This window comes from Cetorhinus maximus, chromosome 22 (genome assembly GCF_964194155.1).
Source record: "Cetorhinus maximus chromosome 22, sCetMax3.hap1.1, whole genome shotgun sequence".
Lineage (NCBI taxonomy): Eukaryota > Metazoa > Chordata > Chondrichthyes > Lamniformes > Cetorhinidae > Cetorhinus > Cetorhinus maximus.
Genome location: NC_135900.1, coordinates 3,639,822 through 3,662,681, shown reverse-complemented (window position 1 = coordinate 3,662,681; position 22,860 = coordinate 3,639,822). Strand labels below are relative to the sequence as shown.

Sequence of the window (22,860 nt, the reverse complement as noted above, 5' to 3'; positions counted from 1 at the left end):
GAGGGGCTTCAGTCGAGCTGGGAGCAAAAAAAGGGGAAGGGGAGCGTGCCACGGGGAACGGACACAATACCAAGGTGGTGGGGGGGTGGGTGGGGGGGAGGAGGGGGTGGGGGAGGTGGAGAGAAGATCCCGGAGCCGCCTCGAGTGAAGTGAGAGGGGCGCACGGCGCAACACGCGAACGACACGAGCTGGGCGCACGGCAGGAGCGAGTTTGCTGCCCTCGCACCGCAGCCTCTCGCTCCCTCCCTCCCTCCCCTTGCAGCAGCCTCTCCCTCCCTCACTCCCTCCTCCCTCTCCCCCCTCCCCATCCCCACCCTCACCAGGCTCTGATGCCCAGCATGGGTAGCACCTCCATCCAACCGCCCTACCTGCAGCCCGCCTGCCTTTACGCCGCTGCTCCGCCGAGTGGGCAGGAGGCGGACCCGGAGCCGGAGCCGGGGCCGGAGCCGGGCCACCAGCGAGGGGCCCCTTCCCCCGGCCACTCCGGCCACCTCCAGCCCCAGCTCAAGCGGCAGCGCTCCTGCTCGCCGGAGCTGCTGCGCTGCAAGAGGCGCCTGAACTTCAGCGGCTTCGGCTACAGCCTCCCCCCGCAGCAGCCGGCGGCCGTGGCCCGGCGCAACGAGAGGGAGAGGAACCGGGTCAAGCTGGTCAACCTGGGCTTCGCCACCCTGCGGGAGCACGTCCCCAACGGCAGCGCGAACAAGAAGATGAGCAAAGTGGAGACGCTGCGCTCGGCGGTGGAGTATATCCGAGCCCTGCAGCAACTCCTGGACGAACACGACGCGGTCAGCGCCGCCTTCCAGTCGGGAGTGCTCTCTCCCACCCTCTCCAACGACATGAACTCCATGGCTGGCTCGCCCGTCTCTTCCTATTCCTCGGATGAAGGGTCTTGCGACCCCCTGAGTCCCGAAGAGCAGGAACTTCTGGACTTTGCAAGCTGGTTTTGAGCTGCTTCTCTGCCTCTCTCTCTGCAGCAGGTATGGACATCCAGTCCCGTCCCCCCCCCACCCCCTTTAACATTGAACTAGGAACAATATTCCAGGGCGCTATCGCATCCACCGCCCCCCCTCCTCTTGTCTGTCACGCTCGATAGTCATTTCAAGGGGACAGGAATATTGGGGTTGCGATTGCGCCCGCTCTGCGCCCCTTGTCCGCCCTGCATGTTTGATTCTTCCTCGTGTCGACTGAACCTGCAACTGGGGCGCGGAAGTAACCTGGGGGGTGGGGGGCTGTTCCGAGAGATGTGATGTACAGCCGGGGGCTCCCTCTCTCTCTCTCTGGTGGAGGTAGGAGACAGGCCACCCCCCCCTCCCCCCTCCCCTGGGTAACGGGTTCCAGCCAACATGCCCAGAGCTGATCTGAGTGAAGATGTTGATCTGTGTGTGTATCATCATTCTGCAATGGGGCCGAATGGTCAGTTTGCAATAGAGGGGCTTTTGTTGCATCCTGTAACCTGCTACCTGTGTGCGCAAGCAGGCGAACAATTGTAAATCATTTTCTCTCCTTATTTTTTTTAAAAATTCTATCCAGATCTGCCAGGAAGATACAGAAAAAGGTTCCCGGGACCCAAGTACCGGTGGCGGCGGTACAAGATTCACCTCCTGCCTTTGCAACTCCCTTCACTGGACTGCCAAGGACTCTTAACGACAAAAGTGGTCCGTGAATGCAATCACACACAGTGCCTAAACAGCCAAGAGTAAAAGTCGCTCCCGGGTCCTCAGTTACACCGGACGTCTAGCAATCCGTCTGGACCACACAAGGGCATCGACCGACAGAAGCCCCGCACTACCGGCCCAAATAGATTGTCCCTCACTGCCAACTCTCCATGGAAGAGAAAACCCCAATAGACTCTTCACCGTGACAATAACACTATTTTGTGTGTATTTTTTTTAAAGCCAATGTCACATATTATGCTTTACCCAATCAAAGAGTTCTGCGTTTTTTTTATAATACTTTTATACTATTTTCAATAGAGGATGCTTCAGGCCTTGAGTTCTTTTTAATTAAAAAAAGAAAAATCTATTTGTATCTATGCTAACCAGTTCTGAATTATATTAAGCTATTTTTGTATATAAGAGAGATGGATTTATAGAGTTTTGTACAAGACTTAATGTTCTTTTTTAATATGTGTATATGGCGATTAGACACAGAAGCATGTGATGTCTTCATCTTCGCCTTTCCATTCTCACCTTCTAACTGCCTGTGGTTTGGGAAATCACTGATTCGGGTGTAGGAGGGAATTCCCCTCTGACATTCTGCAGAACCTGCTAGTGTCTTATTCTCCAAGTTGTGCGTTGCCTTGAGACCGTGCGATTTTACTGCCCGGCAAAGTTGAATGAATTCCTGCCAAACTTTAGTTTACAATCATCACTTCTCGGTCCTGTGTTATCACTATTGTCCTTCGGGTCATACACACACACACACACACACACACACAAATATATATATATAGAGAGATTTTTTTGCAAACTGACAAAAGCGTGTCACGTATGACTGGTTTTTCTACATGTTAGTTTCATAATAAAGCATTTTTTTTAAACTACCGATAGATTCAATGTATTTTTAATATAACTGTTTCCCTATTGTTTCGAAACGAATCTTGTGTACGCGGTTGATGCGGGGAAAGTGCGCTTGGTGACATGGGCTGAACGCAAGGGGGCTAACAGAGTGCCAGCACATCGAAATCCTTCAGCGAATGCACCTTCTGACAGTTAGATGCAGCATGACGTAGCCTGGTGCAAACAAGTTGGAAAGAGAGAAATTGCGTTTATATGGCGCCTTTCACAGCTCCAGGGTGTCCCAAAGCGTTTTGCAGCCCGTGAAGTATTCTTGAAGTTTGGCCACTGTTATAATACAGCAAGTGCAGCAGCCAATTTGCACACAGCAAGTGCAGCAGCCAATTTGCACACAGCAAGCTCCCACAAACGGAAATGTGATAACGACAAGGTAATCTGTTTTTCCTGATCTTGGTTGAGGGATAAATATTGATCAGGGGGAACTCACTTTACTCTTCTTCCCAATGGTTGCCATGGGGACCTTTAGGAAACCCGCTGGGGGGCAGACGGGCTCTCGGTTTAATGTCTCATCCGAAAGAGGACACCTTTGGCTGTGCAGCACCCTGACCGTACTGCACTGGGAATGCTAGCCGGACTTGAACCTCCAACTTCCAGACTTCAAAGTCCCGACGCTATGCACTAAGCCTGGTAACTTATTAAGTTAAATGTCTGCAAAATCGGAGGTGGGTGGGGGAGAGGTGATGAGATTGAAGGTAACGTGGTTTATTCTCTGTTCATCATCACGCACCCAGACGTCAAACAGTGGTTGGTCTCGGGGGCTTTAAGAGCTGGGATTTGATTAGAAAATACCCTTCACAGCGGCAACTCCAGAAATATGAGGTGTGATTTTTTTTGTTGTTATAAAAGAAGCAAGAGTCAGCTTTCTAAAAGAGCCGCGGTTGTTTTGTGAGCTATTTTCTGTCAGTTAGTGGGGACGTGACGGGAATGTTAGTTGTGTCTATTTTTGGTTGTCTTATTACTCGTCCTCGGAAACTGCATGAACATTCAGCTTGCGTGCACCCAGTCAAGCGGAACCCACCATCGGCCAGTGCACCGCACACTACACAATGGCCAGCCACTGAGAGAGGCGTCAAGGTTCAAATGGAGACACTATCACTGCAGGATAATCCGCTGTTTGAGGGGTGAGGGGCGGCGGGAGGAGGGAGAGATGCAATTATGGAACTGAACTAAAAAAAAAGTAATTTCAGCCAGATGATAGGGGAGGAGGGGAGGGGGTTAAAATGTGTCACCTCTCCCCAAAAGCCCATAGGGCCAGATATTCAAACGTGTGCTTTTTTTTTCTAGGCTTTACATAGTGACTGATTTTTAGCTTAGAATTCCTACCCTCTCTGAAATGAACTTTCTAAAGGGGCATTGGGCAAAGTGGCGAAAATCCCCCTCATCATCAAATCGCAACCTGAGCGCCATAACCTCTGTGATTGAGACTGGATTTGGTGCTTGCTGCTGTTTAGGGGCACTCTGGCCTTCACGCACTGTGCGCTGCATGGGATTCTCAGTATTTGTTCAGAACGGGATTTGGGATATTTGGTATTGATTTTGAAAAATCGCCTCACATGGACCGAGAGCCACCACGGAAACGGCGAGGAGATTTTTTGTTTTTAGGCAGCGAGTTGCAGTGACCTCCCGCTGCCCGGACGCGAGGTGGAAGCAACTTTCAAAAGGGAATTGGATCAATACTTGAGGCGGGGAACGTTTAAAGGACTAAGAGGAAAGAAACTGGGAGTGGGATTAATTGGGGAACTCTTTCAAGAGCTAGTAAAGACACGATGGGTCGAATTACCTTCTTATGTGTTGTAACATGCCATATGTGCTGATGCTGTTCTGAATTCCAATCTGTTGGACATTTTAAGCAGAAAAGCAGAATTGGCTACCTAACAGGGAGCAGAGAGTTGGCATTAATGGGTGGGCAGGATGGTGTGCCACAGGGATCAGTGCTGGGGCCTCAATTTTTTACAATTTATATAAATGACTTGGATGAAGGGACCGAAGGAATGCTGGCTAAATTTGCTGATGACACAAAGATCGGTAGGAAAGTAAATTGTGAAGAGAACATAAGGAGGCTACAAAATGACATATACAGGTTAAGTGAGTGGGCAAAGATCTGGCAAATGAAGTATAATGTGGGCAAATGTGAAATAGTTCATTTTGGCAAGAAAAATAAAAAAGCACATTATCTGAATGGTGAGAGGTTGCTGAGCTCTGAGATTCAGAGGGATCTGGGTGTCCTAGTGCATGAATCATAAAAGGTTAGTATGCAGGTACAGCAAGTAATTGGGAAAGCTAATAGAATGTCATCATTTATTACGAGGGGAATTGAATACAGAAGTAGGAAGTATGTATAGAGTTGTATAGGGCACTGTTGAGACCACATCTGGAGTACTGTGTACAGTTTTGGTCTCCTTATTTAAAGAAATATGTAAATGCATTAGAAAGAGTTCAGAGGAGGTTTACTAAACTAATACCAGGAATGGGCAGGTTCTCTTATGAGGAAAGGCTGGACAGGTTAGACTTATGTCTACTGCAGTTGAGAAGAGTAAGAGGTGACTTAATTGAAATTTTTAAGATCCTGAGGGGTCTTGATAAGGTGGGTGTGGAGAGGATGTTTCCTCTTGTGGGAGAATCTAGAACTAAGGGTCACTGTTTAAAGATAACGGGTCGCCCACTCAAGTCAGAGATGAGAAGTTTTTTTCTCTCAGAGGGTAATGAGTCTTTGGAACTCTCTTCCTCAAAAGGCAGTGGAAGCAGAGTCTTTGAATGTTTTTTAAGGCTGAGGTGGATAGATTCTTGATTAACAAGGGGGTGAAAGGTTATCGGGGGTAGACAGGAATGTGGGGTAGACAGGTTACATTCAGATCAGGCATGATCTTATTGAAAGGCAGAGCAGGCTCGAGGGGCCGAGTGGCCTACTCCTGCTCCTAATTCGTGTGTTCGTATGTAATTCAACTCTACTTGTTAGAGCCTCTGATTTTCACACACTAGAGACTGCACAAAGTCAAAAAGAATATCAATGTAAATGCAAGTGCTGTCCTTTTATTGGCACCTGTATCCTACCACTACTGCTCTTTGCAGTCAAACTAATCTCCGTTAAAACCCACTCCAGTCACATCAGCACCGATCTTTCAATTCCAATCTTCCCATGCCTGTGTTCTCATATGAAACAATAACAGGATGGACAACATCTCACTTCTCACCTTGAATATTAAATATTAACCCCCTACCGTTCCCGAAATATTTCCTCACACTAGAGCGGCCATTCGGGCCATTCACTGCTGACATATCGCACTGTATTTCCAGACCTGCGGCAATAAAGCCGCGGGGATTTCAAAGAGATTGAGAAATAGGGAGAGGCACGCTTTACTGACTTCGGATAAATCGTTCCAAACCGAATCCTTCGCCAAACAAAGCCCCTGTTTCTATCCTGACCGGTTGCTGTTCACCAACAGCCGGCCATGGGAAAATCACAACCTGGGTCATCAAATCACATGAAGTGAGATCAGCTCCGAGCGCCAACTCTCCGGGAGGATCCAGTGACGGCTAGAACCATCCACCCAGCCTCGGCGCTAAATCATTAAAGAGAACTTGCAGCAGGGAGTGTGTTCGTTTGCAAAAAAGATAAAATAAAAATGTTGCGTTATCATGTATGTTTAAGTAAAAGGCGAGGAAAAGGCATTCTCTGTTTAACTCAAGTTTGGCTGTCAATCCACAGACCTGATGCAATGTTCACGAACATGGTTCCAATAGGTTCCTGCCCCTGCAGAGTTATTTGGAGGAGATTGGCGAGTAATGGAGAGATGTATAAAACTCGAGGGCGCTGTGCAATGGCTCTTCTCACCATGTGAGAGTTAACACGGGGCGGTGGGGGTGAAGGAATAGCCGGCACCTGTGCGCAATGCACTGGCTGCAAGCGCCGTTTGGAGTGGCAGGGACTGAGTGGCAGGGAGGCCGGGCCAAGGGCGGGCGGGGGGTGGGAGTGAGGCGGGCGGCGCGGCGCGTGCCTCCCGCCTCATCTGCATTCAGGGCGGGAGCGGCGCAGGCCCGGAGCGCTCGCCGCCGTCTGATTGGCGGGCGGCATGCGTCCCCTGTCAGCCGGCGGGCCCATTGTGCGATGGGAGAGGAGTGACAGGTCCGGCAGGTCCCCGGGAGCTGGGCTGCAGGAGGAGGGGGAGGATGCAGGGAGAGGGATGTGGAGGGGTGGGGAGGTGGGGGGTGTTTGTGTGGGGGGCGGGGAGAGGACTTGGGCAATCACACTGGGTGAGTGCAGTGCGGCGGGACGCCCATTGTCTGTACAACAACCCCCGCCCTCCCCAAGTCCCCACTTTCCCTCCCATCTCTTCTGCATCGATGGATTTTAAAAGCAGAGATGTTCAACAAATAACTTCATAACTTTTTTTGCACCGAACAAACTTTTAGCGCAGAGTTTAAAGTGGGTGGATTCGGCATTAAACATTATTGGAACAAACCCTCGGCCGAATATAAATCTACTGTAAATGTCCTTTGGTTTCACCTCAGCAACTGACCATTAAACGCGTTGCCTGTTGCAGAATAAGATAAGTACAGGCCGCAGAATCTCCAGAGAAAGTTACAGAACATTTGCTTTAAACACCACTCCTGCCGTCTCCTCCTGTCCACGAGTTTGGTTTATGTATAATTTAAAAAAAAGTTTCATTCCTTCAATAAATAACCCGCAGAAGCTGTAACCTGCCAACCCGGTATTAATCATAAACAAGTTCCCGTGTAACAAGCTCCATTGTTAAAACTTATCTAAAATAAAAATATGCATTTTCTTTCTTGATTTAAACACTTTATAGATTTAAAAAGAAATGAATTAATAATGACTGCAGCCGACGCACAAAACCCCAGTCTGTGTGTGAATGGACTGATTGTATGAAGCATCGAGGCTCCGAATATTGAGAGGCAGTATTTTCATTTGGAGGGCTCAGCACGCCTTCTGTTTAAACTCAAAGGTTAGTTAAATTATACAACCCTCGCTACCTCCCCCCCACCTCTCTCTCTCTCTCTTCTCTCTCTCCGAAACTCATGAATAATGCTGCTCTCCTCCCTGGTTGGTTGTACCGCTAGCGCCAGCTTTCAGATAATGCAGCACTTTGTTACTGCTGTTCGAGTGTGCTGCATTGCACAGCAAAGGATAAGAAGAAAAAAGGCAGCACAATTAAGGGTTCGCCTGTCACGAATCATTATCGCCTTTCTCCACCAGCCTGTCAGCCGTGATGAAAATAAAAAAATGCCATATCTAATTGCTTTTATTTAGTAAACCGCTGGAAAGAAGAGGAGGAGAGAGAGAGAAAAGAAAAGTTTCTGAGGATTGAGAGCGAGATAAGCGGCGCACGGATGGTCAATGTCAACACGCTTTGGTTAATCTGTCTTTTCACTCTTGCTGAGTCTGATTGGCACCGGACCCGAACACGTCGTTCAGAGGAGAGGCAATAATGAAATTGGACTCGTCCGAACCGCGGCTGGAATGGCTGATGAGTTTGAATGAGGATTTCAAATGCAATCGGCAAAGCAAATGCGAATGGTTTCACTTCCAGCACCCCCCACCCACCCCCGACAAGAAACGTTTTTGAGCTGTTTCAAGTTCACTATTTAAAGACTGAAATAATATTAATGCGGCGCCTCTCACCACCTCGTCAGCTAATGAAGCGCAATTTTCTTTTTCCGCTGTGTTGTTAATTAGGAAATTGTAGGGATTGAAAGTTTCACTCATTGGGATAAAGCAAAATGACCAAGCAATCGATCCGATCATTATTTGAAGGCAAAATCCGAATCCAGAGTAATTTCCAATAACCCCTTTAAACTGCATTTGCGCCTCAATCCGGGAGTTAGTAGTGGGCTCGAACCTGAGTTTTCACCTACACGATTGGCCTCGCCAGCTTTCATAATCCAAATTTCAAAGCCATTCTTGTGATTCACGCCAAAAAAAGTTAGTCTGTTTGACCTGTCACTAAAATACGCCGAGCACCGTGTCTACCTTTGGAGTTAATTTGGTGCACACAGGTTCATTTGCATGACTCAGACTAAATTAAAAACTTTCCTATATGGGCAAGTACAAAAGACAGGAACGCATTCTGATCAGCTTATCAATCGATTTCTTGAATCCGTCTCTCTCTCTCTTCCCCCATCACCGTGAAGCTGATTAAAGGAACGGTTCATCTGAATTTCCACATGGGCACACAGAGAGTTGCACATTATTCCAGGGGGAGAGGAAAAGGCCTCACGTTGTTAGCGTGAAATGCATTTTTGATTGAAATTCAAAGCGCTTCCATCAGAATTAGACCGTGACAGTGTAAATGAAAAATTGCCATATGGCTGTTATATTGAGCAAACAATGCATTACGATTAAGGACTACGGGCACCAAGAGAGCAGTGAATCCGAGATGAAATTACGCTAATGTACCTCTGAAAGGGCAGATTAATTGTGAAACAACAGTAAAACCCTAATTTGAAGCTCTTATTAATTTAAAACTTTACGCCTTTTGCAACAACATTCATTTAACTGAACCCGTCATTCGCTTAGTGTTCTCCTGAATCTAAATCTTCTTAAATGCCAAGGAGGGCTGGTTAAGCATCTTTAAAATCCAGCTTTTATATTTTTGCCTCCATCGCCCCTCTCAAAAACCAACACTCACAATCAAAACCCACCACATACAAAGTAAGCCAATCAAAAATTAAATAAAATCTATGACATTAAAAACAAACCAATCAAAATTCAAATAATTTCCCCTAGCTACAAAATAAACCAATCAGAATCAAAATAAAACCCGTCATCTACAACATAAGCCAATCAAAATTTAGAGAAGCAAACCCCAATCAATTCGAAATTGGATAAACTTCATCAAAAGGGAAAATAAACCGATCAAAATGGAAAAAAATCAAAAATAAAATAAAACTGCCAGAATAGCATCAAAAATGCAAAATAAATAAAACAAAACAAAGCAAGTGCTAAATCAAAAGTTATCTTGATAAAGAATGCTGTCCCACATCCCAAGAATTAACATGGTTAAATATTATTTTCATAATGTATATTCCATTTCAGTTGAAATGATGTAAACTTGGTATTATAACTTCTCTCTGCACTTTTTGTAAGTTTGGGTGCGATTTAGAGACAAACCTTCACTTTTCCAACTTTATAGTCATGTTTTATAAAGCGCAGTGGCCAGAAAAAAAAAACCTGGTTGGCAAAAAGTGCTGCATAAGTAACACGGGATAATAAGTAATGTGGAATATTAATACGTAATATGAAATAATGTAGCAAAGACCGTTTAACGAAAGGAAGAGAGGCGTCAATGAGTACTAGTCTATCGAAATAGGTAATTTTTGATCACTGCATCCATTGAGTTAATACTGGCTAAAAGACTATTCAGAGCGCTGAATGCAAATCAGCGATAAGCAGTTCTTTTTACCATGAAAATGGTGATTTTCGCTTTGCATATCTATATAGCAAGGGCTGCATGTTAAACATAATTCACCATGCCTTATTCCTGGGCCTTTCAATTCATCGGGTTTGAAGAGATTGCCTCTCCGCTCTGTGATTAATGAGCTGCTGTGCAATTTAAACTGTAATGACTTACCGATCATCAAGAACGATAGTGGCATTTCTTTTGTGGATTTGCAAAGCTATTACTAAGGGGGCCACAGACCAAAAAGATGTGGCAGATAGCTAAGTATTTCTGCAAATCTCACCTCCCCTTATCTTGCCTCAAAGTGTGGTGGCCAGTGGACAGATCAGTACAACTCAAACCCACATTTCCTTCTAGTTCTTTTACAAGTCGTCTTTGTGAAACTCTGAATTGGAAATGCTGATAGCCTGCAAAGTAAAGCCTTAGGTGCTTTAGCTTAAAGGCCAATAGCTATTGTCTGCACAAAATAATTTCTTTGTTTTCTAAATTTGGAGTCTGATTAATTTGTATATAATGCTATTAAAAGCAGAAGGATAAATAACATTTATCTTTATTGCCTTCTGGCCAAAGTGGAATACGATACGGCAACCAGGATTAATCTGTGTGTACTCACAATCCAGCTTTATTATGGTAATAAAAATGCTGCATCATTTCTAGCAAGGGTCAAAGTTGACTGTGGGTTAGGTATTACCAAACACGGACAAGAAAGCGCCACATAATAAGAGCCATACGTCCCAGTGAAGACTTCATGAAGCATTCAACTGTAAACTACTATAGAGTGAGGTTAGAATGTGGCACTCACTACCACATGGAGTGGTTGTTGCAAATAGCGTAGATGTTCTTAAAGGAAGGCTACATAGGTATATGAGGGGGTAAAGAACCTGCTGATAGGGTTAGATGAAATTGGATGAGAGGAGGCTGGTGTGGACCAGTTGGGCAGAATTGGCTGTTTCTATGCTGTAAATTCTATGTATTTGAAGTGACTTCTGGACCAAGAGAAGAAAGATCATGCAACAGTCTGGTTGATATGAATGTTATCTAATTGCCTTAATACTTGCAAATCAGAATTGTGTCCTTTGAACATCCAAGCCCATATTGGGTCCATGGAAAGCCCTGATTATCCACCATCTGTAATGTGTTAAAAGCAGAACGCTGCAGATGCTGGAAATCTGAAATAAAAACAGAAAACGCTAGAAAAACTGAGCAGGTCTAACAGCATCTGTGGAGAGAAAAAAAGAGTTAACATTTCGAGTCCGTATGACTCTTCTTCAGAGCTAAAGAGAAATAAAAATGTAATGAAATTTATACTGTTTAAGGGGGGGCGGAGCAGGTGAAGCTGGATAGAAGGCCAGTGATAGGTGGAGGCAAAGGAGAGATTGCCAGAGATGTCATGGACAAAAGGACAAAGGGGTGTTAATGATAGTGGTACTGGCTAAAGGAGGTGCTGATGGTGGCATTAAGTCAGAAAGCAGAATGTGGTAATAGCAGGACAAGAGTAAGCACCTCTGGAAGGAACAACATGAACAAGTCACAGATGGCCCTTGTGGGGGTGGGGTGGTGGGAGGGGACGGTGGTGGGGAAGATTGAAAATAGGATAAAAGGGGGGGATAAAACAATGAATAAAAATGAAAATAGCTAAAAAATAAAAATAAGTGGATAAAAAATAAAAATTGTAAAATGAAAAAATTAAAATTAAGAACTGTAAAGGAATATTGAAAAAAGGGGATAAAAAGGGGGTGAGGATGGAGGAGAGAGCTCATGGTCTGAAGTTGTTGAACTCAATGTTGTAAAATGTTAGTGCTCAGAACAACATCCATTCATCCAATGAAACACACACATGTATACAATATCGCTCGATGCAATATAAACGCTTCAACACTCCTGATTACTAATATTCTCTTCTCTGCCATTCCTAATGAATGAACATCCTGTGGCTGCCGCAGCTATTTACTTGTAGAGTAGACTCAAGTCAGTGGTACAGGCCAGTGATTGGGGTATCGGGGCTACAAATAAGCCCATATTCGTTGGATTTTTGTGGGGAAAGGTTATGAAAGTTGTATGAATGGTAAATGTCCCCACTTACCATTCAAGTATCAAGTCTGTTTACAACAGAGATTGACAGATTTCTAAATACCAATGACATAGAGGGATGTGGGGATAGTGTGGGGAAAAGGTATTGAAATGGATGATCATCCATGATCCTTCTGAATGGCAGAGCAGGCTTGATGGGCTGAATGGCCTACTCCTGCTCCTATGTTCCTGTGTTCCTTCCTAATTTCAAGTCTACAGTATTGGAACATGAACAGCTGAAGCTTCCATTAAAAGTAAGCTTGCATCATTCAATTTTGTTGTCTCAAGGGAAGACTTGCCTTTCTATTGTGTCTTTCATAGAAACATAGAAACTAGGAGCAGGAGTAGGCCATTCAGCCCTTCGAGCCTGCTCCGCCATTCATTATGATCATGGCTGATCATCCAACTCAATAGCCTGCTCCCGCTTTCTCCCCATACCCCTTGATCCCTATCACCCCAAGAGTTATATCTAACTTCTTCTTGAAAACATACAGTGTTTTGGTCTCAACTACTTTCTGTTGTAATGAATTCTACAGGCTCACCACTCTCTGGGTGAAGAAATTTCTCCTCAACTCAGTCCTAAATGGTCTAGCCCATATCCTCAGGTAGCATTCCAAAACATTTTACAACCAATTAAGTATTTTTGCAGTATAGTTATTGTTGTAACATAGGAAATGCAGCAGCTAATTTACACATTGCAAGCTCCCTCAAACTAATACAATAATGAACAAATTATCTGTTTTATTGATAGGTATTGGTGTGGAAGAAGCCCTCTGCTGTTCTTCAAAGAGATCCCACAGGATCTTTTCTGACCAATCGGGAGGGCAGATGGGGCCTCACTTTAACATTTCATCTGATAGACAACATCTCTGGCAGTGCAGCATTCAGTTTATCAGAACTAAGTAAAAATAGAAAAAAGGTGAACTATAAGCTGGTTTAAGGGGGGGTGGGACATGTAGAGCTGGATAAAGGGCCAGTGATAGGTGGACATAGCCAAAAGATGTCATAGACAAAAGGACAAAGAGGTGTTGAAGGTGTATTTCCATCCATTGTTTTATCTCTACCTTTTAGCCTATTTTGATCCCTTCCCTTCACCCCACCCCACCCCCACTAGGGCTATCTGTACCTTGCTTGTCCTGCTTTCTACCCTTAATTAGCACATTCCTTAGATAATATCACCACCTTCAACACCTCTTTGTCCTTTTGTCTGTGACATCTTTTGGTTATCTCCACCTATCACTGGCCCTCTATCCAGCTCTACCTGTCCCCCCCTTAAACCAGCTTATATTTCACCCCTTTTCTATTTTTACTTAGTTCTGTTGAAGAGTCATATGGACTCGAAACGTTAACTGTGTTCCTCTCCACAGATGCTGCCAGACCTGCTGAGTTTTTCCAGGTATTTTTATTTTTGTTTTGGATTTCCAGCACCCGCAGTTTTTTGCTTTCTTTCAGTTTATCAGTCTGGGTTATGTGCTCAAATCTCTGGAGTGGGACTTGAAACCATAACGTTTTGACTCAGAAGGCGTAAGAGCCACCCACCGAGCAAAGGTTGAGCCCAATGAAAAGCTTCAAATGCATAATTCTGCTTCTTTGACTGTTCTCTTATGCAGTCAGTTCTATACAAAAAGGTCATAGCCAGTGCCGGTAAGTGCTTAAAACTGTAACATTTACAATTGTAATAATGGCGGATGAGAAATCAGAAAACACTGACTGGGGACAAACGCATTTCAAGAAAAACAAGATATAAAAACAAGGGCATCCTCATATGTAAACAAAATTAGTAAGTCAAAATGCTACATCTATACCCTGATATCTATACCTGTATCTAATTAGAATATTTCATTTGTTTAATATTGCTTTAGTATGCTTACAAGCTTCTCCCATTCATTGTGATCATCAACTTTCATATTAATTAGTTAAGCCATATACTTTAATAAAGGAGGGGTGAGGTCATATCAGGCTTTGTTAAGAGTACATGATGTAGATACATTATTTCTGGAGAGTAATCTCCATGCACTGTGTTTACCCATTTATTATTGGCAAAGGTATTGCAAATTATAGCCCGGAATAGATATTAATTGATTCTGGGCACCTAAGTCAAACATATAATTCATCTAAACTTCTTACATAATATGTAATATAGTGACCGGATTTGAATTTATTATTTACAATATATCAGTTTTTGATAATAAAACCTCTCTGGATCACTAAATATTGTCAACTAAAATGTAGCAAACACAATCTGATCTTCCGGTGTTAAGCTGAGGCCCAATTTGCTAGCTCCACTGGATGTAAAAGGTTCCATGGCTCTTTATGAGCAAGGATATTCTCCCAGTATCCTGGCCAACATTCTTTCCTCCACACCAAACCTCTTTCCTCAACAAACACCACCAAAAACAGGTGACACACTCATTTCTTAAAATCATAGAATAGTACAACACATTCAACCAAGGCTTGTCCAGCTCCTTCAAACAGCAATCTATTTAGCCCATAAGACCTAGGAGCAGAAGTAGGCCATTCAGCCCATCGAGTCTGCTCCGCCATTCAATGAGATCATGGCTGATCCGATAATCCTCTACTCCACTTTCCTGTCTTTTCCCCATAACTCTTGATTCCCTTGCTGATTAAAAATCTGTCTATCTCAGCCTTGAATATACTTAACGACCCAACCTCAACAACACTCTGCAGTAAAGAATTCCACAGATTGACTAGCCTCTGAGAGAAGAAATTCCTCCTCATCTCTGTTTTAAATGGGCACCACCTTCCTCTGAGATTATGCCCTCTGGTCCGAGACTCTCCCACAAGGGGAAACAACCTCTCAGCATCTACTTTGTCAAACCCCTAAGAATCTTATATGTTTCAATAAGGTCGTCTCTCATTCTTCTAAACTCCAATGAGTACAGGCCCAACCTATTCAACCTCTCCTCATAAGAAAATCCCTCCCTACTCAGGATCAACCTAGTGAACCTTCTCTGGACTGCCTCCAACACCAGTATATCTTTCCTTAGTTAAGGGGACCAAAATTGTTCACAGTATTCTAGGTGAGGTCTAACTAGTGCCTTGCATAGTTTTAGCAAGACTTTCCTATTATTATACTCCATTCATTTATACTGAAATAAAGGCCAACATTCCATTTGCCTTCCCCATTACCTGTTGAACTTGTATGTTAGCTTTTTGGGATTCATGCACAAGGACTTCCAAATCCCTCTGTGCTGCAGCTTTCTTCAGTCTTTCTCCAACTAAATAATATTCAGCTCCTCTATTCTTCCTGCCAAAGTGCATATCCTCACATTTTCCCACATTATGTTTCAACTGTCAAGTTTTTGCCCACTCACTTAACCTGTCTATATCCCTCTGTAGACTCTGTGTCATCCTCACCATTTGCCTTCCCACCTATTTTTGTGTCATCTGCAAACTTGGTGATAGTACATTCACTTCCCTCATCTAAGTCATTAATATATATTGTAAATAATTGAGGCCCCAGGGCTGATCCCTGTGGCATTCCACTAGTTACAGGTTGCCGTCCTGAAAATGCTCCCCTTATCCCAACTCTCTGTCTTCTATTAGTTAGCCAATCCTCTATCCATAATAATATACTACCTCCAACACCATGGACTCTTATCTTATTAAGAAGCCTTATGTGTGGTACCTTATCGAATGCCTTTTGGAAATCAAAATATATTACATCTACTGGTTCCCTTTTATCTATCCTGCTTGTTACCTCCTCAAAGAATTCTAATAAATTTGTCAGGCATGATTTTCCCTTCATGAAGCCATGCTGACTCTGCTTGATTATATTATGCACTTCTAAATGCTCTGCTATTACATCCTTTATAATAGACTCTAACATTTTCCCAATGATGGATGTTAAGCTAACCGGCCTATAGTTACCTGTTTTTTTGTCTCCCTCCGTTTTTGAATAAGGGCGTTACATTTGCAGTTTTCCAATCTTCTGGGACTTTTCCAGAATCTAAGGATTCATGGAAGATTACTGCCAGTGTATCCACTATTTGTGTAGCTGCTTCCTTTAATATCCTAGGGGCAGAAACTTCTGGTCGATGTGCTCTGCATGCCGACGCATAAAATGAAGCGCAGTGACATCGGGTGTGCATCCCGACGTCACCGCGCGTCATTCCAATCTTTAGTTCAGCGGGCACACACTGGAGTCGGCTGCATGCCCGCTGAACTGTCAGAGGCCTGTTAAGGCCATGAAGAAACTAACTGAAGTGGTTGTCAGGGCTTAAGGTTGTTGGGCAGGTGAAGAGCCCAGGTGGCCTTCGCATTTTGCATGAAACCTCATCCATGGGTGGGAGGAGGTTTCAGGAAGTGTTTATTAACTAAATAAAATTTTTCTTAAAAATTCATAAACATATTCCAGCTCAGTGACAGTGTCACATGAGAGGACATGTCTGAATAATTTTATTTTGGTTTTTTGCAACCTTTATAGCTGAACTTAATCCCCCTGAGGCAGCTCCGTGCCTCGGGGAGATTGAAGTGATCTTTTGCTCGCATGTGCAAAAAAGCGCTGGACCCGACTCTCCCTCCTTCCCCCACCTGCACAGGTACCACTCAGCGCTTCTGGGCACGCGTCACGCTGGGCAGGCCTTAATTGGCCTGCCCACGCAAAATGGCGGCACGCAGCTGATCACAGGTGGCGATCGGCTCCGCACCCGCCCGTGCCTGCTTCCAACCAGCCCACCCGACAGGGAGATAGGATGCCGTAGGATCAACCCATCAGGTCCAGGGAGCTTATCGGCCTTTACCCCGATTAGTTTCCATAGTACTTTTACCCTAGTGATAGTTATTATATTTATTCCCTCTCCCACCCCACTTTTGCCCCTTGATTATTTAGTATTTTTGGAATGCTATTAGTATCTTCTACTCTGAAGACTGAAGCAAAGTATTTATTCAACTCCTCTGCCATTTCCTGGTTCCCCATTATTATTTCCCCAGCCTCACTCCTAAGAGGCCTATGTTCACTTTGACCTCTCTCTTCCTTTTTATATATTTAAAGCTCTGACCCTGTCCGTTTTTGTATTACTTGCTAGTTTACCCTCAAAGTTTATTTTCCCCCTCTTTATTATCTTCTTGGTCATCTTTTGTTGGTTTTTAAAACATTCCCAATCCTCTGTCTTACCATTAATCTTTGCCATATTGTATATTTTTTCTTTCAATTTGATACTTTCTTTGTTAACCATGGTTGTTTACCCCCTTCCTTGAATCCTTCTCCCTCACTGGGATATATCTTTGTTGAGAGTCATGAACGATTTTCTTAAACGTCCACCGTTGTTCATTAACCGTCTTTTGGCTAAAATCCTTTCCCAGTCCACTCCAGCTGACTCTGCCCTCATTCCATTGTAATTACCCTTACCCTTATTTAAGTTTAGTTCCACTCCCCTGCTCTTTTCCCAAATCCCTGCAGGTTTTTCTCCTTCAAGTACTTTTTACACTTCTTTTTTGAAAGTTCCAATTGGGTCTGTATCCACTGCTGTATCAGGCAGTGATTTCCAGACCCTAACCTCACATTAAGTAAAAAAGCTTTTTCCTCATTGTCTTGGGCTTTTTTGTCAATGATGTTAATTTATGTCCTCTGGTTTTAAACCTTCAACCACTAGAAACAGTTTCTCTTTATTTACTCTATTGAAACACCTCTATCAAATCTCCACTTAGTTTTCCTTGCTCCAAGGAACCAGCCTGAGCTTCTCTAGTCTGTCCATGTAACTGTAAAAGCTCATCCTTGGAACTATCTATAAAATCTAGTAAATCTCCTCTGTACTCTTGCTAAAGCCTTCACATCTTTCCTAAAATGTGATGCTCAGAACTCAACACAATACTCCAACTGGATCCAAACCAGTGTTATATACAGCTTTAGTAGATCCCAGCTTTTGTACTCTGGCTAGGATTCCTGGTCCCATCCATGGCAGGAATCAGCACAGATGGGACCAGAAAATTCGGAGAGAAGCCAAAAGTCTGTTTACTTTGGGCGGGAATTTCCAGACCTGTTGCTGGTGGAAAATCGCGCCCTATGTCTCGGTTTATAAAGTCCAGGATCCTATATACTTTATTACAGCTTTGTTAACCTGCCCTGCCGCATTCAAAGATAGTGCACAAGTACCTCCAGGTCTCTGCAAATTCTTTAAAGTCGTACTATTTGGTATTTACTGTCTCCCCTCATTCTTCCTATTGAAATTCCATCATTTGCTGTTAGTAGGAATTTCCTGAAAATGGTCGTGCTGGCTACATAACAACAGTGACCATACTTCGAAAGTAATCTATTGCTCGTAAAAGTGTTCTGGGACAGTGCAAGAATGTAAAAAGGAGCCCAATAAATGCACAGCTTCTTCTTTCTTAAAGGGAAACAGGTTTTCTGCTGATCTTTTGAGGAGTTCTACTTTTCAGGAACAAAAGTAAGAGTTCAAAGGCATTGAAAATGATTAAATGATAAACCTTTGCCTCTGTCATCATTGTAAAGACTATCTCCCTTCAAGTGATGGCTAAAGAGATAATAATAAAACAACTATAAACTTCTGGTTCTGGCAGTTTGAATCGGCTCAAAAATTTGGAGCTGTTTTCAACAGGGAAGCATAGACTTTATGGAAATAGGATTGTGGGCTTTAAAATAATGAAGGGAATAGATTCTGCCTGGTATGATAGGTTATTTGCATGGAATGGTAATGCAATAATTGGGGGACATTACTCTAAAATATAGAATCAAAGAATTAGGTTAGATGCCAGTAAGTACATTTCACAGAGAAACGTTCTCCTCTGGAACAGATTGCCAGCACATGTGGTAAGTGAGGTATCACAAGTGCTCCTTCAGTAGGGAGATGGATGAGTATCCAAGAGTGAAGAATATCTCAATGTTAGCAGGTATTTTCATGAGTTCATGTGGCCTTCTGGAGCTCGTCTGGTTGCAGTGGGGAATTAACAAGAGGTTTTCCTAAATTGATTCAATTTCCTTTGCCACTCCTTGGAGCAGAGATGGTTTCAGGGAGACTTAATAGAGGTGTTCATAATTTTGAAGAGGTTTTGATAGAATAAATAAGGAGAAACATTTTCCACTGGTAGGCTGTTTGGCAACCAGACGTGCAGATTTAAAATCATTGGCAAAAGGAACAGAGGGGGAGATGAGAAAAACCTATTTTTACGCGGTGAGTTGTTGTGATCTGGAATGCACTGCCTGAAAGGGCAATGGAAACAGATTCAATAGTAACTTTCAAAAGGGAATTGGATAAAAAGTTGAAAAGGTAAAATTTACAGGCCTATAGGAAAAGAATGGGTGGTAGTGGGAGAGGTGGGACTAATTGGGTAGCTTTTCAGGAGCTGGCTCAATAATGGCCCAAGTGACTTCCAGGGTTGCAATAACAGGCGTTGGGTTGTTGGTGTATCTAAGCTGTACAATGTTTGAATGGGGCAGTCTTAATGGCCAACTAGTCTTGCCCTGTCCTTTTTGATGTTTGTATCTTAGTTCTATGTCATTGTGTGATTATTAGTGCATTATATCTATGCACCATCTCCCCCATTGTTGTCAGATTACTACACACTACACAAGTGGTGACAATAGTTTAGGGTTACTCTTAATTCAGTAAAATATCTTTTTGCTGTGAAGCGAGTCACACAGCGCAATGGTGAGATAGTAATTGAGTGTGACAAGGTGTGGGTAAGGTAATTAGGGCTCTAATTAAATTGCATCATCAGGGAGATCTGTGACTGTGGTTCCTGTCACTCAAATTGGGTTAGCTCAGTGATCGCCTGCATTCTTATCTTTGGACCATCAAACGTGTGAAAGAGGAAAATAAACAGTGCTAAGCTTTATTCTGTAAAAAGCTCAACATAGTACACTCATCAACTGGGGATGCAGACCTCCGCTAGACTCACACAGTGAATGACCAGTCCTAGCATTAGCAGTTAGAAAGTATCACACATTTTTCCTAAACAAGATACTCATTCCGTTCACAAACTAAGAGGTAAAATTGACAGTGGCCAAATAGTATTTTGGGGTACAGTCTGAGAGTGCCATTCTGCATGTTATCTGTGAAATAGCCCCACTATCCAAAATCTGCACATGTGAAAGGAAGAGTTACCTCCCCAGACATGGCCAATAATACCTTTTTGGGGTTCAGCGTTCACCCATCCTAGAAAAGTTAAGGATAGTGTAAGATTAAAAGAAGAGACTCACAATGTTGTGAAAAGAGTCATAGACTGAGGATTGGGAGAGTTTTAAAAATCAGCAAAGGATGACCATATTATTGATAAAGTGGGAGAAAATAGAATATGAGGGGAAAATAATTATAAAAACAGATTGTAAGAGCATTTGCAAGTGTGTAAAAAGGAAGACATTTAGCATAAGTAACTGTGAGTTCTCTAGAGGCAGACACAGGAGAAATTATCACAGGAATAAGGAAATGGCAAGACACTGAACAAATACTTTGCGCCTGTCTTCACAGTGGAAGTCACAAAGAGAACACCGGGAACTGTGGGGAACTAAAGGTCTAAGGAGAGTAAAGGACTTAAAGTAATTAATATCAGTAAAGAAAAAGCACTGGAGGAATTAATGAGACTGAAAGACAAAAAAAAATCCTCTGATCCTGATGGTCTATAGCCTAAGGTTCTAAAAAAGATGACTGCAGAGATAATGGATGATCTTGCAAAATTCTCTAGATTCTAGAACAGTCCCCTTGGATTGGAAGTTAGTGACATAACCACTGTTCAAGAAAGGAGTGAGAGAAAAACACAGGGAGTTACAGGCTAGTGAGACTGGCATCAATAATAGGAAAAATGCTATAATTTATTATTAAGGATCAGAGCACTTGTAAAATCACAATATGATTAGGCAGAGTCAATATAGTTTTATGAAAGTGGAATTACGTTTGACAAATCTATCAGAACTTTTGAGGTTATAACGGGTAGGATGGATAAAGGAAACCAGTGATTAAAGTATACTTGGATTTTCAGAAAGCATTGATAAGTTGGCACACATGAGTTTATTACATAAGAATAGGGCTGATGGGATTAACGGTAATATGTTAGCATGGGTTGAGGATTGGTTAGTAGACACAAAACTAAGGGTGGGAATAAACGGGTCATTTTCAGGTTGGCAGCTTGTAACCAGTGGGTACCACAAAAATTAATACTGGAGCCTCAGTTATTTACAATTGACAGCAATGACTTAGATGAGGGGCCGAGTGGAATGCATCCAAATTTGATGATGATACAAGGCTAAGTGGGAAAGTGATTTGTGTGAATGAAGCAAAGAGGCTGCAAAGAAATATAGCAGTTTAAGTGAGTGGGCAAGGGGAGTCAGATGGGGTACAGTGAGGGAAAATGTGAAATTATCCACTTTCGTAGGAAGAACGCAAAAGTAGGATTTTTTAAAAAGGTGATATGAAATGGTGGAATGTTGGTATGCTGAGGGATTTGGGTGTTTGTGTGCATGAAACACAGAAAAATAACATGCAAATACAGGAACATAGGAAATAGGAGCAGGATTAGGCCATTTGGTCCCTCAAGCCTGCTCAGCCTTTCAAATAGATCATGGCAAACAAATGCAGTTTGGGACTGAGTGTATGCCTGGGAGTTTGGTGAGTGGGGGAGTTAGGTGAGGAGGGGAAGGATGTGTTCCTTTCCCCTGCTTTTGCTTTGTCTAACTTTTTCACCCTATAGGATTTGGTTCTTACCCTACTACAGAGAAAGAAGCTAGCTGTTTGATGAGTATCTGATAATTGGTTAAGGTCTATTCTATTCCTACGCTTTAAAATGGTAGAGGAACTGGTGGTAAGTTTAATAATTATTTTAAAAAGGAAAATAAATAATTTAATAATATAATCAAATAGTTAATTAAAACAAATTAAGGATGGCAGGATAGTTGATATGTTACGGCTGCAGCGTGTGGGAACTCCTGGATGCCATCATGATCCAGGGCAAACACATCTGCAGTAAATGTTTGCAAATCAAGGAGCTTCGACTCAGGGTCATTGAGCTGGAGGCTGAGCTGCAGACACTGTGACACATCGGGAAGGGGGAAAGTTACGTGGATGCTTTGTGCCAGGAGGCAGTCACACCCCTGAGGATAGAGTCTCCTGGTTTGGTCAGTGGTCAGGGACAGGAGGGTGTGACTGTGAGTGAGGCAGGTAAGGGGACCCAGAGGGCAAAGGTGCATGAGCCTCAGCATTTGCAAATTGATCAATAGGTCTGAGGTTCTCTCAGCTTGAATGAATGAGAGTGGGGGTGCAGGGTGGTTGAGCAAACTGACCATGGCACTGTGGTATGGGAAGTCACTCAAGTGGAGGGAGCAAAAAGGAATGTAGTGGCAGTAGGGAACAGTATAATGAGGGGCATTGACACTGTTCTCAGCAGCAAAGAGCAAGAGTCTAGTTGGCAGTGTTGCCTGCCCGGTCCCTGGGTTCAGGGCTTTATAGGAACTGGCAGTGGGAGGGAGAGGATCCAGTCATCGTGGTCCATGTAGGTACCAATGACATAGGCAGGACAAGGAAAGAGGTTCTGCATAGCCAGTATGGAGCTAGGCACTAAATTGAAAAGCAGAACTTCATAGGTGGTAATCTCTGGTTTATTCCCTGACCCACGTGCAAACTGGCATAGGGTACATAAAATTAGAGAGATGAATGCATGGCTCAAAGACTGGTGTGGGTTCCAGTTAATGGGGAACCCGAGCTAGTACTGGGGAGAGTGGGGGCTGTACAATTGGGACGGTCTACACCTGAACCGTGTTGGGACCGGTGTTCTAGTGAACCGTATAACTAGGGAAGTAGTGAGGGCTTTGAAATAAATAGTGGGGA

General features: G+C 43.5%; 1 protein-coding gene across 1 annotated transcript; it reads left to right on the top strand.

Moving 5' to 3' along the window:
• Positions 1-338: 338 nt before the first annotated feature.
• On the top strand, positions 339-947 carry ascl1a (achaete-scute family bHLH transcription factor 1a). Its single transcript, XM_078567597.1, has one exon. The coding sequence runs from the start codon at positions 339-341 to the stop codon at positions 945-947; it is 609 nt and encodes a 202-aa protein (XP_078423723.1).
• Positions 948-22,860: the final 21,913 nt, after the last annotated feature.

Bases quoted from the DNA above. Each gene is read 5' to 3' on its own strand.
- ascl1a (XM_078567597.1), top strand. From the start codon at position 339: ATGGGTAGCACCTCCATCCAACCGCCCTACCTGCAGCCCGCCTGCCTT.